Source organism: Heteronotia binoei, chromosome 19 (assembly GCF_032191835.1).
Source record: "Heteronotia binoei isolate CCM8104 ecotype False Entrance Well chromosome 19, APGP_CSIRO_Hbin_v1, whole genome shotgun sequence".
NCBI classification, from domain to species: domain Eukaryota; kingdom Metazoa; phylum Chordata; class Lepidosauria; order Squamata; family Gekkonidae; genus Heteronotia; species Heteronotia binoei.
Genome location: NC_083241.1, coordinates 5,987,606 through 6,002,938, shown reverse-complemented (window position 1 = coordinate 6,002,938; position 15,333 = coordinate 5,987,606). Strand labels below are relative to the sequence as shown.

General features: G+C 46.7%; 1 protein-coding gene across 2 annotated transcripts in view; it reads left to right on the top strand.

Annotated features, from left to right (window-relative positions):
• LOC132587696 (ATP-dependent Clp protease ATP-binding subunit clpX-like, mitochondrial) overlaps nt 1-15,333 on the top strand; it is a 58,271-nt gene that overhangs the window by 2,485 nt on the left and 40,453 nt on the right. For both annotated transcript variants that reach the window (XM_060260012.1, XM_060260013.1), the window contains exons 2-3: nt 7,231-7,391; nt 10,271-10,388. In XM_060260012.1, coding sequence (XP_060115995.1) covers nt 7,231-7,391; nt 10,271-10,388 — 279 coding nt within the window. The remainder of the gene's footprint in view (nt 1-7,230; nt 7,392-10,270; nt 10,389-15,333) is intronic.

Sequence of the window (15,333 nt, the reverse complement as noted above, 5' to 3'; positions counted from 1 at the left end):
TTCGAGAGCCACACCATATGTGTGAAAGAGCCACAAGTGGCTCCCAAGCTGCAGTTTGGCCACCCCTGTTATAACATTTTTCACATGCAAACTGAGGTTATCTTGCCTGACAGCAAGGTAGGCCAGTCGTGTGTATCTTGTCTCTGTTGGTTAGTTCGCTTATGGGAGCATTGTGTGTGCTGCTTCCCTTCCTGCAAAATGGCCCGAGTGGCTCACGGAAAGTTCCCAGCTGTGTAACCTCTTGCAGCAAACGATGACAAGGCAAATAGATAGGGATCCGGGTGGGTTGCCGTGTTGGTCTGAAGCGACAGAACAAAGTTTGAGACCAGTGGCACTTTTAAGACCCGCAGAGTTTATTCTGTGTGTGCACACTGTGCTGTGGAAAATAGGCACTGTGCACGACAAACGCTGTGTGTGCACATGAAAGCTTATACTCAGAATTAACTTGGTTGGCCTTCAAGGTGCCACGGGACTTTAACTTTGTTCAAATATATATGGATTGAGGAAAGGCGTGAGCATTAGACCCTCGAAAATTGTGTTGGTCTTTAAGTGAAACTGGAATCAATCTTTGTTCTGCTGCTACAGGTTAATGCAGCCACCCACCTGAAACTATAGGCAGGCTGGTTCATTGAGCCACATGTAGCAAGCTTCACCTTTGGAGTGGCCTATGTGGCTTCCCTCTGCCCTTCACCATTTTATCCCCACAACAAGCCTGTGGGGCTGACCTTGACAGGGCCAGGCACGCTTTTGGGTACAGTGGGATTTTGCATCCACAGCTGCACGGCTACAGTACCGATGTTGTAACCATCCAACTACATTGGTACTTTACTGTGCCCCTTTGTATCATGTTAATACTGCCAGCAGTATTGTTTTGAGTTGTAAACTGCCTTGGGTGCATGGGCTGAAGAATAGCCTGCAAATGCAATAAATAAATTTGATCCTTATGTTGCAGATAAGAACTATGTGGTATGGTACCACTGTTCTAACCAGCAAAACTTGCTGCTCCATTCTGATTTAATTTTATGCTGCAGGCTCTTGTTTTGAATTATAAACTACCCTAAAGGAAAGCATGAAAGTGGAGTAAATAAATACACTCTCTGTCTGGTTCGTGGCAAAATGAGATTCAGAGACGGAGCTGCTGGCACTGAGGCTTGAACAGGGACTCAGCTCAGCTCTGACTCTTTTGTTTGTTTGCCCAGGGGTGGAATTCTAGCAGGAGCTCCTTTGCATATTAGGCCACACACCCCTGATGTAGCCAATACTCCAAGAGCTTACAAAAAAAGAGCCTTGTAAGCTCCAGGAGGGTTGGCTACATCAGGGGGTGTGGCCTCATATGCAAAGGAGCTCCTGCTAGAATTCCACCCCTGGGTTTGCCTATCTATTTCAAATATCCACTTTTCTCCCGAGCATCCCAGGACCCTTAACAGCTATGTGATACCAGCACCAACTTATCTATTCACTTTATTTATAGCTTGCCTTTGTAAACAGTGCCCCACCTTAACAGGGTTATGCAACTCCTCCTCCCATACTGCAAGGTATTGGTGTTGTTGTTTTAAGGCTGTTAGCCTACCTAATGATTCTTCTGTCTAGAATCGGAGCTAATGCAAGTTAGCTACTTCGAAGTTGCAGTGCAAACTGAAGTAAGCCATGGAAAAGTTGTCCTTAATTTGCCTTATGAGAAAAGCTGAGGGGGTAACACGATAGAGGTTTACAAGGTTATGCATGGGATGGAGAAGGTAGAGGAAGAAGTACTTTTCTCCCTTTCTCACAATACGAGAACTCGTGGATGCGCGATGAAATTGCTGAGCAGTCGGGTTGGAACGGATAAAAGGAAGTCCTTCTTCACCCCAAGGGTGATTAACACATGGAATTCACTGCCACAGGAGGTGGTGGCAGCTACAAACATAGACAGCTTCAAGAGGGGATTAGAGGTCCATCAGTGGCTATTTGCCATAGTGTATTGTTGGAACTCTCTCTGGGGCAGTGATGCTCTGTATTCTTGGTGCTTGGGGGGACACAGTGGGAGGGCTTCTAGTGTCCTGGCCCCACTAGTGGACCTCCTGATGGCACCTGGTTTTTTTGCCACTGTGTGACACAGAGTGTTGGACTAGATGGGCCATTGGCCTGATCCAACATGGCTTTTCTCATGTTCTTAAGCTTTCTACGCATTCCCTTTACCATTTGTCATTTTGGAGTATGGAAGGATACAAATGGATAAATTTACAATTTAAGAATAATTGCTAACCACTGTGGTGTAGTGGTTATTACAAGGTTGGAGAAGGATCTAGGTGACTCAGATTCGAATCTTCACTCAGCCCTGGAAGCTCTCTAGATGACTCTCTTAGCCTAAGCTGTCCCACAGGGTGGTGGTTGTGAGAATAAAACGGAGGAGGGGAGAATGGTTTTGTAAGCTGCTTCGGGTCTCGAAAGGGGAGCAAAGCAGGGTATAAATCAAGCCGTTGCTGGTTATTAAAGAGATGTCATCTCTGCTTTCCAAACCAAATCCTTGTCCTTTTAATTCTCAGCTTGCTGATTTCAAGTGTGCTGTCACTCATTAATCAACAAAAACATTTCATTGAGAAGTTTGCTGTTTGAAAAGATTAAAAATTGCAGGCTTGGGTGTTTTCATTGTCTTTGTTTCTCTTCTGCACCCTTCCCCGCGTCTCTTCTTCCCCTTTCAACTATTGCCTGGTTCAAGCTTCCATCCTAAATACGTCTATGAAAGAATCTGTTAACATGCTTCCTGGGATGGGGGGGGGGGGCTTTGTAATGTAGGCCAGGGGTTGTGTCCACTTCTGTAGAGCTACATTTCCAGGCCTGAGCCTTGGTCCTTCAAGAAGGTATTGCGTAAGCTCTTGGCACGGTCTTGTGTTCATGGTGGGAGAAGGCAGCTTCTGTCAGTGATTCCTGGAGGTCATACTGACCTGTGGAACTTGACCTGTCCTGATTCAGAACATCTCAGAGAGAGGCTTTTAAAAGATAAAGAGCCAAAACCTCTGAATAAATCTTCTGCTGGCAAGAAGTTTTCGATCAGCCAAAGCTAACCACAGATGCTTCATTCATCCAATTTCAAATGATGGTAACACCGTTCTGGGACAGTGAGACGTCTTGGAATTCACTGCCCAGGAGGTGGGGGCGGCTACAAGCATAGACAGCTTCGAGAGGGGATTGGATAAGCATATGAAACAGAGGTCCATCAGGGGCTATTAGCCACAGCGTATTGTTGGGACTCTCTGGGGCAAGTGATGCTCTGTATTCCTGGTGCTTGGGTGGAGGGGGGGCAACAGTGGGAGGGCTTCTAGTGTCCTGGCTCCACTGATGGACCTTGTATTGTGAGAAAGGGAGAAAAGTACTTCTTTCTCTACCTTCTCCATCCCATGCATAATCTTGTAAACCTCTATCATGTCACCCCGCAGTCGACGTTTCTCCAAGCTAAAGAGCCCCAAGCGTTTTAACCTTTCTTCATAGGGAAAACGTTGTGATGCGACATCATCCCAGAGTCGGAAACGACTTGGTGCTTGCACGGGGGGACTACCTTTAGATCTGATATTTATCCCATAATTATTCACCAGAGTTCTTGCAATCCTTGATCTTGCTCATAAAATTCAGTTAAAATATTAGCGGGTTGTAAGTTCTACACAAGAAGGTAGGTACTGCACAAACTGTTCCGGCTAACATATAAGTAAGCTTTTACCAAAAGCATTTAGACATTACCCTTTTAATTTGAGCAAGAAGCTGGCCTGCAAACGAAAGTTGTATCTCATTGTTGCCCGGTTTAACAGTCCTGACTTTGTCACTATACTTGTGAATGTATATTCTTGTGTGAATGGTATTGTCGCTCTTCCGGCTTATATGGACTTCTGCAGCATCAGCTTGCTGTGTGTTCCGCTGGAAAAAATAATAAAAATAACGCTCTTCTAGATCTGATGCGAAGAGCCCTGTGGTGCAGAGTAGTAAGCTGCGGTTTTGCAGTCCAAGCTCTGCTCATGACCTGAGTTCGATCCCGGTGGAAGCTGGGTTCAGGTAGCTGGTTCGAGGTTGACTCAGCCTTTCATCCTTCCGAGGCTGGTAAAGTGAGCAATCAGCTCGTGGGGCGGAGGGGAGCATAGATGACTGGGAAAGGCGATGGCAAACCACCCCCCCCCCCCCAAAAAAAAAAGTCTGCTGTGAAAATGTGGTGATGCGACATCATCCCAGAGTCGGAAATGACTCGGTGCTTACACAGGGGGACTACCTTTATATCTGATATTGCATTGTTTATCCCATAATTATTTGCCAGAGTTCTTGTAATCCTTGATCTTGCTCATAAAATTCAGTTAAAATATTAGTGGGTTGTAAGTTCTACACAAGAAGGTTCTGCGCAAACTGTTCTGGCTAACGTATAAGTAAGCTTTTACCGAAAGGATTGAGACATTACCCTTTTAATTCTAAGGCTTACTGTCCCGTGCCATTTCAGACCAAGTTGTAAAAGATGAAAAGTTTTGATCAATGAAAAGTAAATGCCTTTCTGGATGGCTAATCCAGTGTTGCTATTTGGTCAGTGTGGGTGTGCTCACACTTTGCTAAATAATGCATTTTGCAACTGGATTTTACTGCGTAAGAATAGCAAAAATCCACTTGCAACATGCATCGTTTAATGTAGTGGGAATGCACCCTATCATTCTTACTTTGTGTTTGGTAGCATCGCTTCTTAAGCAAACCTGAAGCGGGTCAAGTATCAACATAGTAGAATGCTTTCAAATCCTAGGAAATGTTTTCAATTGGCAGAGTCCATCAGATACCCTGACTCTGATAGTTTCAGATGATATCTGTGTTGTGCAATAAAAGAATTCATGTCTTGTAGCATCTTAGACACCAATGAGATTTTCCGGGTATAAGCTTTCAAAACTGAAAGCTCCGCCGGGGAGGTTTGACTCTGGAAAGTTTATATCCTGAAAATTTCGTTGGTCTCTTAAGATACTACTGGACTCAAATCTGACCTTGAGTGGGGGGTTTTTGCAGTTCATTTGGACTCAAATACTTTGAGTTCCTTGGTATATACCCTTGTTTGTTATCTTGCTGTAACCAAGCACAGATAAAATATGGAATACTCTTTATCAGGGAAGGATCAGCATCGTTACATGTCAGATACTATTTTGGGAAGCCTTTTTTTCTGGTGGAGTCAAGGTTTTGACTTCAGCATGTTGCGTTTTCTCAATGTCTTTGTTCTGTGTTTTCTCTGAACCAGTCACCTGGAGTACCGTCAAGATAACGAGTGAGAGCTTCACTTTAAAACGATGTGCTCGTAACTGTTGTGATTGGCTAAGCTGCGGGTCCAGAATAATTATTTTAAAGTTTTAAAATAATTATCGCTGCAGATAGTGACGCGATTCTGATAGGAGAGAAGGCATTCTGGTCCCACCAGACTGATGCTTTGTGAAACGTCTTTCTTCAACAGCATTTAGCAGTTTTAACAGTAGTCATGTTTGAGCGTGTCTGCTTCTGTAGTGTAATATTTATGAAGAAATTGTTTTGTGTGCTAGAACAGTTCATTGTGCTAAAACGTGCAGTGCTCAGTTTAAACATTTCGTTTTGTCATATAGATCTCTTGCATACTTTTTTTGTTGAAAGGACTCTGTATAAAGAGCACAGTCACTCTTGGATTAATTCCTTCAAGTCATCACTGCTTTTAAGAGAGTTCATTAGTAACTTGTGAATAAGGTGACATTTTCTTCACACTGTCAGCCCAATCTTCATTCCAGTGAAATTGAAGTCCTACTATTCAGAGAGTTCATCTTTTTGTTCCATAGTTTTATGGCCAGATCGGGTAATGGGCTCCTGGAACAGAAGCTCCTCTGCACACGTGGAACTCCCTTGTCCTTAACTAGCATTATTATCACTCCCTCAGTGCATGTGGATTTACTTCCTCTTTGGAGATGAATTCCTTGAATCTCTGGATCAGAGCTCTTCAGTGACATCAAGTCACTGCAGTACTATGGTCACATTTTGGAATAGTGTGATAGCTTTGTTCCCCATCCTATACTTAAGAATTGGGGCTGTGGCGATAGTAGAGCACCTGCTTGGCATGCAGAAGGTCCCAGATTCAATCCCCGGCATCTCCAGTTAGAAGAAGAAGATATTGGATTTATATCCCGCCCTCTACTCTGAAGAGTCTCAGAGTGGCTCACAATCTCCCTTCCCTTCCTCCCCCACAATAGACACCCTGTGAGGGAGATGAAGATATTGGATTTATATCCCGCCCTCCACTCCGAAGAGTCTCAGAGCGGCTCACAATCTTCTTTCCCTTCCTCCCCCACAACAGACACCCTGTGAGGTAGATGAAGATATTGGATTTATATCCCGCCCTCCACTCCAAAGAGTCTCAGAGCGGCTCACAATCTCCTTTCCCTTCCTCCCCCACAACAGACACCCTGTGAGGTAGATGAAGATATTGGATTTATATCCCGCCCTCCACTCCAAAGAGTCTCAGAGCGGCTCACAATCTCCTTTACCTTCCTCCCCCACAACAGACACCCTGTGAGGTAGATGAAGATATTGGATTTATATCCCGCCCTCCACTCCGAAGAGTCTCAGAGCAGCTCACAATCTCCTTTACTTTCCTCCCCCACAACAGACAGTGTGTGAGGTGGGTGGGGCTAAGAGGGCTCTCACAGCAGCTGCCCTTTCAAGGACAACCTCTGCCAGAGCTCTGGCTGACCCAAGGCCATGCTAGCAGGTGCAAGTGGAGGAGTGGGGAATCAAACCCGGTTCTCCCAGATAAGAGTCCGTGCACTTAACCACTACACCAAACTGGCCGAAGGATTATGTGGAAGGTGACGTCAAAGACGTCTGCCTGCGGCCCTGCAGAGCTGCTTCTAGTCCAAGTGATCGATACAAGACCCCGAATAGGCAAAGGGTGTGATTCAGCATAGGGCAGTTTCATCCGTTTATGTTGCAGGCCTTATGATACGTTTGGAAATCAGCTAAAACTCCAGCCAGTTTATCCTTTTACCCTAAAAGCCACGATCATAATGCAGAGAGAAAGCTCCACATTCCAAGATCTTTTTCACTGAATGCTGTGTAGGAAGCAAATTCCCCAAAGCGGGCAGAAGGTCACAACATTCATGGAGATCAGGTTCACTAGGACTAAGCCCTGACAAAAAAAGGTTGTTTCTAGCTCGTTAGACTGTTTATAATGCCGTTGTTATTTTACAGTATGAGCCAAAATAAGTTCCCCCCCCCTCTTTCTAGGTGTTACCTGTGGCCGTTCCCACCTTCCCGTTTTGGGATTCATTGGAACGTTTAAAACGCGATCGCTAAGAAATATTCCATTTAGAACGTTTTCGGCCACCCCGGTGTACTTTGCTTCGAAAGACGGCACGAGCAAAGACGGTTCTGGAGACGGCGGCAAGGTATGCAGATTTCCCTCTTAAAAAAACCATTTCAGGTGCCTGCGACTTCGAAAAAAAAATGTATTTGGAATGGTTGGGCTGCTTTTTTTGTTGGTATTTTTGTAGTGTGTACCTGTGTGTTTGGCTGCACACCTGGAAGTCATGGTGACTTCTGGTGACTGACCCTGCCCCCCCTGTTTATTCTCTGTGGCTCTTACGTTAAGTAAGCTTGCCCTCTCCTGTGCTGATATGCTTCCAAATCTGGTATTTAGAAGGGGATTTCAAGACCGATTCTGTGCAGAGGAACCCACAGAATCTGATTCCCGGCCTCGATTTGAGAGTGGCAAGACATGAAAGGGCAGCTGCTGTGAGAGCTATCTCAGCCCCACCCACCTCACAGGGTGTCTGTTGTGGGGGAAGAAGATAAAGGAGGATATTCATCTGAATAAAGCCTGCCCTCACCTCCCGACTGCTGGTATTCCAAGGAGGTCTTCCATTCAAGTACTTGCCGCAGCTGACCCCGCTTTGCTTCGATATCTGACAGGACCGGCTTGCCTGGGCTATCCAGGTCAGGGTGGTTGGACTGCTTTTTGACTTTACGCTCGCTTTTTTAATGCGTCTCTTCAGCAGCGATGATTATTAAGGAGGAGTCATGTTAGCCTTTGCATAGCAAAATAAAAGAGAAATCCAGGGGCACCTTAAAGGCTAACAGCATCGCTTTCCGTATGGGCTTTTGTGAGTGACAGCTCACTTCTTCAGATACGGTGAAAACAGGAGATGACGAGCAGCTCTGAGCCACGGCTTGCCCGTTGTTCAGTTGGTATTCCGAAGCGCTGCAGACCACGGCTTGACATAGCATCTTAGATGAACAGGAGAAGTTTAGTTAAAATTTGGTTTCCCCTTTAAAATCAAAAGAGCGCTAATGTAGTGGGGTGGAAATTATTTATTCAGCTGTTATCAGCCGTGGGGCAGTATTTCACACTATACTGTTGCCCTTCTGGGTTTGGGGGGGGGGTTTGGGGGGGGGCATATTTTTGCTCTCATCTTTGACGCAGCCCTTTTCTCCTGTATTTTGCATCCCCTTTAAACTCCATAGGCTTTTCTGATTGAAGCACATTTTAATACATTTTTTTAGACGTTCCTGTAAAGTTTAGCAAAAGTAGAGCCAGTTTGGTGTAGTGGTGAAGCGTGCGGACTCTTATCTGGGAGAACCGGGTTTGATTCCCCACTCCTCCACTTGCAGCTGCTGGAATGGCCTTAGGTCAGCCAGAGCTCTCTTATCTGGGAGAACCGGGTTTGATTCCCCACTCCTCCACTTGCACCTGCTGGAATGGCCTTGGGTCAGCCAGAGCTTTCTTATCTGGGAGAACTGGGTTTGATTCCCCGCTCCTCCACTTGCAGCTGCTGGAATGGCCTTAGGTCAGCCAGAGCTCTCTTATCTGGGAGAACCGGGTTTGATTCCCCACTCCTCCACTTGCAGCTGCTGGAATGGCCTTGGGTCAGCCAGAGCTTTCTTATCTGGGAGAACTGGGTTTGATTCCCCACTCCTCCACTTGCAGCTGCTGGAATGGCCTTAGGTCAGCCAGAGCTCTCTTATCTGGGAGAACCGGGTTTGATTCCCCACTCCTCCACTTGCAGCTGCTGGAATGGCCTTGGGTCAGCCAGAGCTTTCTTATCTGGGAGAACTGGGTTTGATTCCCCACTCCTCCACTTGCAGCTGCTGGAATGGCCTTAGGTCAGCCAGAGCTCTCTTATCTGGGAGAACCGGGTTTGATTCCCCACTCCTCCACTTGCAGCTGCTGGAATGGCCTTGGGTCAGCCAGAGCTTTCTTATCTGGGAGAACTGGGTTTGATTCCCCGCTCCTCCACTTGCAGCTGCTGGAATGGCCTTGGGTCAGCCAGAGCTCTCTTATCTGGGAGAACCGGGTTTGATTCTCCAGTCCTCCACTTGCACCTGCTGATGTAACTTTGGGTCAGCCACAAGTTCTCTCAAGGCTGTTCTGCTCAAGGGCAGTTTCTGGAAGAGCTCTTTCAGCCCCACCTACCTCCCAGGGTATCTGTTGTAGGGAGGGAAAGGGAAAGGAGATTGTGAGCTGCTCTGAGACTCCTTTGGGCAGTGAAGGGCGGGGTATAAATCCAATCTCTTCTTCTTCTCTGCTGTGTTGATTGCAGTCTTGCTAAAGCCCTTTTTGTTTTTGCGGGTGGGCGGGGGGAGTGTGGTTTGCCCGTATTAATAAGGGACATTTTCATGAGAGTGTTTATTAGCAAGCAAGCAAGCAGAAATCTGGGAGATATATGGGGATAAGAGCCAGAGTTCAGAAGCTCCTTAAATACTAACGAAATTTGTGTCAGGGGAGTCTTGTGAGCAAAAATTCTACTTTGTGAGCTGCTGGCACTAAAGTTGTCAGCTGCTGCATCAATTAGTTTGTTCTGGGGCCATCCTTCCTGAACGATGACAAAAACCTGTGAGCCAGAGGCTTAAAAACTGTGAGCTAGCTAACGTTAATTCAGCTTGGAGGGAACACTGGTCACTGCTCAGTTCTTCAGATATGTGGTGACCCATGAAAGCTCCTCTCCTGCCACAAATGTCGTTGGTCTTTAAGATGCAACTGGACTCCTGCTCTATTCTGCTGTTACAGACGGACTCACACAGCAACCCGTGTTGATCTACGTATGGCGATAGTTCTCGTATCTCTGCCGTGAACATTTAGCTGCACACTTTGGGCGGAAAGTGGCGCAAAGAACAACCGGGGAGTGGGAGGGCAAGGCCCAAGAAGAACCCAATTTGTTTGCAATAGATAAGCTTTATTTTTTTGTTTAAGTTTGAGTGACAGAAAGAGAGCAGCGAACCAGCCCTCGGTGATCCGATGCTAAAATCCTGTTTTATTTATTTTCGTCAGAAAACGGTTGGCGAAGGCGGCAGTAAAAAGTCGAGTTCCGGAAGCTCCGGCAAAGGCGGAAACCAGTTGCGTTGCCCCAAGTGCGGTGATCTGTGCACACACGTGGAGACTTTTGTGTGTAAGTTGCAGCCGGATTAGTGTTGATTTTTTTCATCATTGTTTTCGGGAGGACAAGTTTCATGCCTAGTTTAAATATGCATATAGATTGTGGAACGGGGGTGGGGGTGGGGGGGGAGATTGTTTCCCAGAAAGGTGTAACCACCTGCAGCACTGATTCATTTCACACAGTCACCATCTTGCGGTATTGTGGTGCTTCCACGGGTCTGGAAATTGTCCCCAGATCTGGCAAATTATAGGAGATCCAACCGAGTTCAGCACCACGTGCGAGCAGTACAGGACTTAACAGTGAGCGGGGAGCAAAGCGTGCTTCTAAAATGTTTCCTGTGTAAATTAAGTGGAAGAAGAACTGCAGATTTATACCCCGCCCTTCTCTCTGAATCAGAGACTCAGAGCGGCTTACAATCGCCTTTAACTTCTCCCCCCACAACAGACACCCTGTGAGGTAGATGAAGATATTGGATTTATATCCCGCCCTCCACTCCGAAGAGTCTCAGAGCAGCTCACAATCTCCTTTCCCTTCCTCCCCCACAACAGACACCCTGTGAGGTAGATGAAGATATTGGATTTATATCCCGCCCTCCACTCCGAAGAGTCTCAGAGCAGCTCACAATCTCCTTTCCCTTCTTCCCCCACAACAGACACCCTGTGAGGTGGGTGGGGCTGAGAGAGCTCTCACAGCAGCTGCCCTTTCAAGGACAACCTCTGCCAGAGCTATGACTAACCCAAGGCCATTGCAGCAGGTGCAAGTGGAGGAGGGGGGAATCAAACCTGGTTCTCCCAGATAAGAGTCCGTGCACTTAGCCACTACACCAAACTGGCTCTACTAGAGATGGTTAATAGTGCTATTTTTAAGGTTTATCATCAGTAGAATTTGAATATGAGAATGCTTTTATGTAGTCAGAAATTGTGGCGCATGACTACGAGATTTTGTACATTGTTCTTGCTGGTCAATTGACTGTAATAAATAAATTGAGCGTGTTTAAATAAATAAATTCAACATGTTTAACCTGTAGAGGAGGCGGCTGAGAGGTGATATAAGATATTAGATTTACATCCCGCCCTCCACTCCAAAGAGTCTCACAGCGGCTCACAATCTCCTTTACCTTCCTCCCCTACAACAAACACCCTGTGAGGTGGGTGGGGCTGGAGAGGGCTCTTTCAAGGACAACCTCTGCCAGAGCTATGGCTGACCCAAGGCCATGCTAGCAGGTGCAAGTGGAGGAGTGGGGAATCAAACCCAGTTCTCCCAGATAAGAGTCCGCATACTTAACCACTACACCAAACTGGCTCTCTGATATGGTGATATGATCACCATCTTCAAGTATTTGAAGGGCTGTCTTATGGAGGATGGGGTGGAATTGTTTTCTGTGATCCCAGAAGGTAGGACCAGAACCAACGGGGTTGAAATTAAAAGAGTTTCCGGCTCAACATTAGGAAGAACTTCCTGACCGTTAGAGTGGTTCCTCAGTGGAACAGGCTTTCTCGGGAGGTGGCAGGCTCTCCTTCCTTGGAGGTTTTTAAACAAAGGCTAGATGGCCATCTGACAGCAATGAAGATCCTGTGAATTTAGTGGGAGGTATTTGTGAATTTCCTGCAATGTGGAGAGGGTTGGACTAGATGACCCTGGAGGTCCCTTCCAACTCTATAATTCTTTGAGAACCCTTCATGACTGTGTAAATTCAACAGAAATCCATATTGCCGCAGTGTGTGCAAGTGACAAAATGACACACAGGGAGGCCCATGTGCTGGGCCGTTGTTTGCAATACTTGAGGGAAACCGGTCTGTCGTTTCCGTGCTTATTTCAGAGGAATCTTATTTGACTCGCTTCGTAGTGGCTGCTCCTCCCCTGCTGGCTTCAAGAACCTCTTCTGGCTAGACATAATTGCTAGGAGATTAGTGGCTTTGCTGCCAGTTCTGCGTAGACACCTTTTTCTCTCTGCGGCAACCGAAATGGGTCTTTGCCCAGACATTGGAGGTTGTAGCTTATTTCATTGAGCAGAAAAGGCAGGCAGAGTTTTGAGCGGCAGGAGATGTTGCTTAAGAGCTGCGAATACTGACTCAGCACTCTTTCTTGCAACAGGCGGCTTTCGACAAGCCTGGAAAGTACAGGGACTTCCTTCTTGATAACTAGTGTTGCATCATAGACATTTGGGTGCCTCCCTTTTGCAACCAAGCAGGTTGGAAGAAGATTGTTTCAGTTGCTTGATAGAGCCGCTCTGGAGTAGTATGGAGCTCCCTTGAGCTGGCAAATTCTGGGAAAGGATGAGAATTGTGTCTGCTGGTGCTGGAAAAGGCCATCAAGTAACAGCTGAGTTTTGGTGATCATAAGAACATAAGAGAAGCCGTGTTGGATCAATGGCTCATCCAGCCCAACACTCTGTCACACAGTGACCAGAAAACCCAGGTGCCATCAAGAGGTCCATCAGTGGGGCCAGGACACTAGAAGCCCTCCCACTGTTGCCCCCAAGCACCAAGAATGCAGAGCATCACTTGCCCCAGACAGAGAGTTCCATCAGGAAGCTGTGGCTAATAGCCACTGATGGCTCTCTGCTCCATGTTTATCCAAGCCCTTCTTGAAGCCGTCTATGTTTGTAGCTGCCACCACCTCCTGTGGCAGTGAATTCCACATGTTAATCACCCTTTGGGTGAAGAAGTGCTTCCTTTTATCCGTTCTAACCTGTCTGCTCAGCAATTTCATTGAATGCTCACGAGTTCTTGTATTGTGAGGAGAAAAGTACTTCTTTCTCTACTTTCTCCATCCCATGCATTATCTTGTAAACCTCTCTCATGTCACCCCTCAGTCGACGTTTCTCCAAGCTCAACAGCCCCAAGCGTTTTAACCTTGCTTCATATGGAAAGTGTTCCAACCCTTTAATCGTTCTAGTTGCCCTTTTCTGCTTTTTTTCCCCAACGCTATAATATCTTTTTTGTGGTGCAGTGACCAGAATTGGACACAGTACTCCAAGTCAGGTCACACCGTAGATTTAAACAAGGGCATTATACAGAACTTTCAAGATAAGAGATGTGCAGAACTGGTTTGCCGTTGCTTTTCCCCGCATAGCGGTCCTCGACTTCCTTGCTGGTCTCCCATCCAAGCACTAACCAGAGCTGACCTTGCTTAGCTTCTAAGATCTCACAACATCAGACTGGCATGGGCCATCCAGGGCAGGGCATGACTGCTACCTGTGGAATTCACTGCCACAGGAGGTGGTGGCGGCTACAAGCATAGCCAGCTTCAAGAGGGGGTTAGATAAAAATATGGAGCAGAGGTCCATCAGTGGCTATTAGCCACAGTGTGTGTGTGTGTATATGTGTGTGTGTGTGTGTGTATATATAAAAAGATAAATTTTTGGCCACTGTGTGATACAGAGTGTTGGGCTGGATGGGCCATTGGCCTGATCCAACATGGCTTCTCTTATGTTCTTACGTGACACAGAGTGTTGGGCTGGATCGGCCATTGGCCTGACCCAACAGGGCTTCTCTTATGTTCTTATGTGACACAGAGTGTTGGGCTGGATGGGCCATTGGCCTGATCCAACAGGGCTTCTCTTATGTTCTTATGTGACACAGAGTGTTGGACTGGAGGAGCCACTGGTCTGATCCAACATGGCTTCTCTTATGTTCTTATGTGACACAGAGTGTTGGACTGGAGGGGCCATTGGCCTGATCCAACATGGCTTCTCTTATGTTCTTATGTGACACAGAGTGTTGGACTGGAGGGGCCATTGGCCTGATCCAACATGGCTTCTCTTATGTTCTTATGTGACACAGAGTGTTGGACTGGAGGGGCCACTGGCCTGATCCAACATGGCTTCTCTTAGATTCTTATGTGTGACTCAGAGTGTTGGACTGGAGGGGCCATTGGCCTGATCTAACATGGCTTCTCTTATGTTCTTATGTGACACAGAGTGTTGGACTAGATGAGCCACTGGCCTGATCCAACATGGCTTCTTTTATGTTCTTATGTGACTCAGAGTGTTGGACTGGATGGGCCATTGGCCTGATCCAACATGGCTTCTCTTATGTTCTTATGTTCTTACCTCCATTCATTGTTTCTCACATTTGCCTCCCGCTTTTCCTGGAAGGAAGTCAGAGATGAATTCAGGATGGTCCTCTTTGTTCACCCTCACAACAACATTCTGTGTGACTGGCCCGAAGTAGCGTGATTGACTTCCAGGCCGAGCAAGGGTTCAAACCCAGCTCTCCCTAACTCTGTATCCTGTGGATAGATCCAAGTGGGCAGCCGTGTTGGTCCGAAGCAGTAGAGCAAAGCAACTTTGCTACTTGACTCCTGCTTTGTTCTGTATCCTGTGGACATTCATGTCTAATTCGAGGTCTAATTCGAGGTTTGAGGTCTAATTCGAGGCCGGGAATCAGATTCTGTGGGTTCCTCTGCACAGAATCGGTCTTGAAATCTCCTTCTAAATACCAGATTTGGAAGCATATCAGCACAGGAGAGGCCAAGGTTGCTTAACGTAAGAGCCACGCATGACAATAAACATCAGATATTTGAGAGTGGCAAGACATGAAAGGGCAGCTGCTGGGAGAGCTATCTCAGCCCCACCCACCTCACAGGGTGTCTGTTGTGGGGGAGGAAGAGAAAGGAGATTGTGAGCCGCTCTGAGTCTCCGATTCAGAGAGAAGGGTGGGGTATAAATCTGCAGTCTTCTTCTTAGTTGTAACCAATACTCCCTCTAAGCTATGGAGTCTTGTGAGCAAAAGTTCTACTTCGTGAGCTACTGGCATTAACGTTGTAAGCTGCTGCACGAATTAGTTTGCTTCGAGGCCAGTTTTCCTGTGCTCAGGAAAAAATGTGTGGGCCGGAGACTCAAAAACTGTGAGCTAGCTCACACTAACGCAGCCTAGAGGGAACACTGCTTTGAGCAGGTTTTCAGAAAGGCAGCATCGAAGTTTTTTAAATAAGGGATTAGAGGCAGGCATTT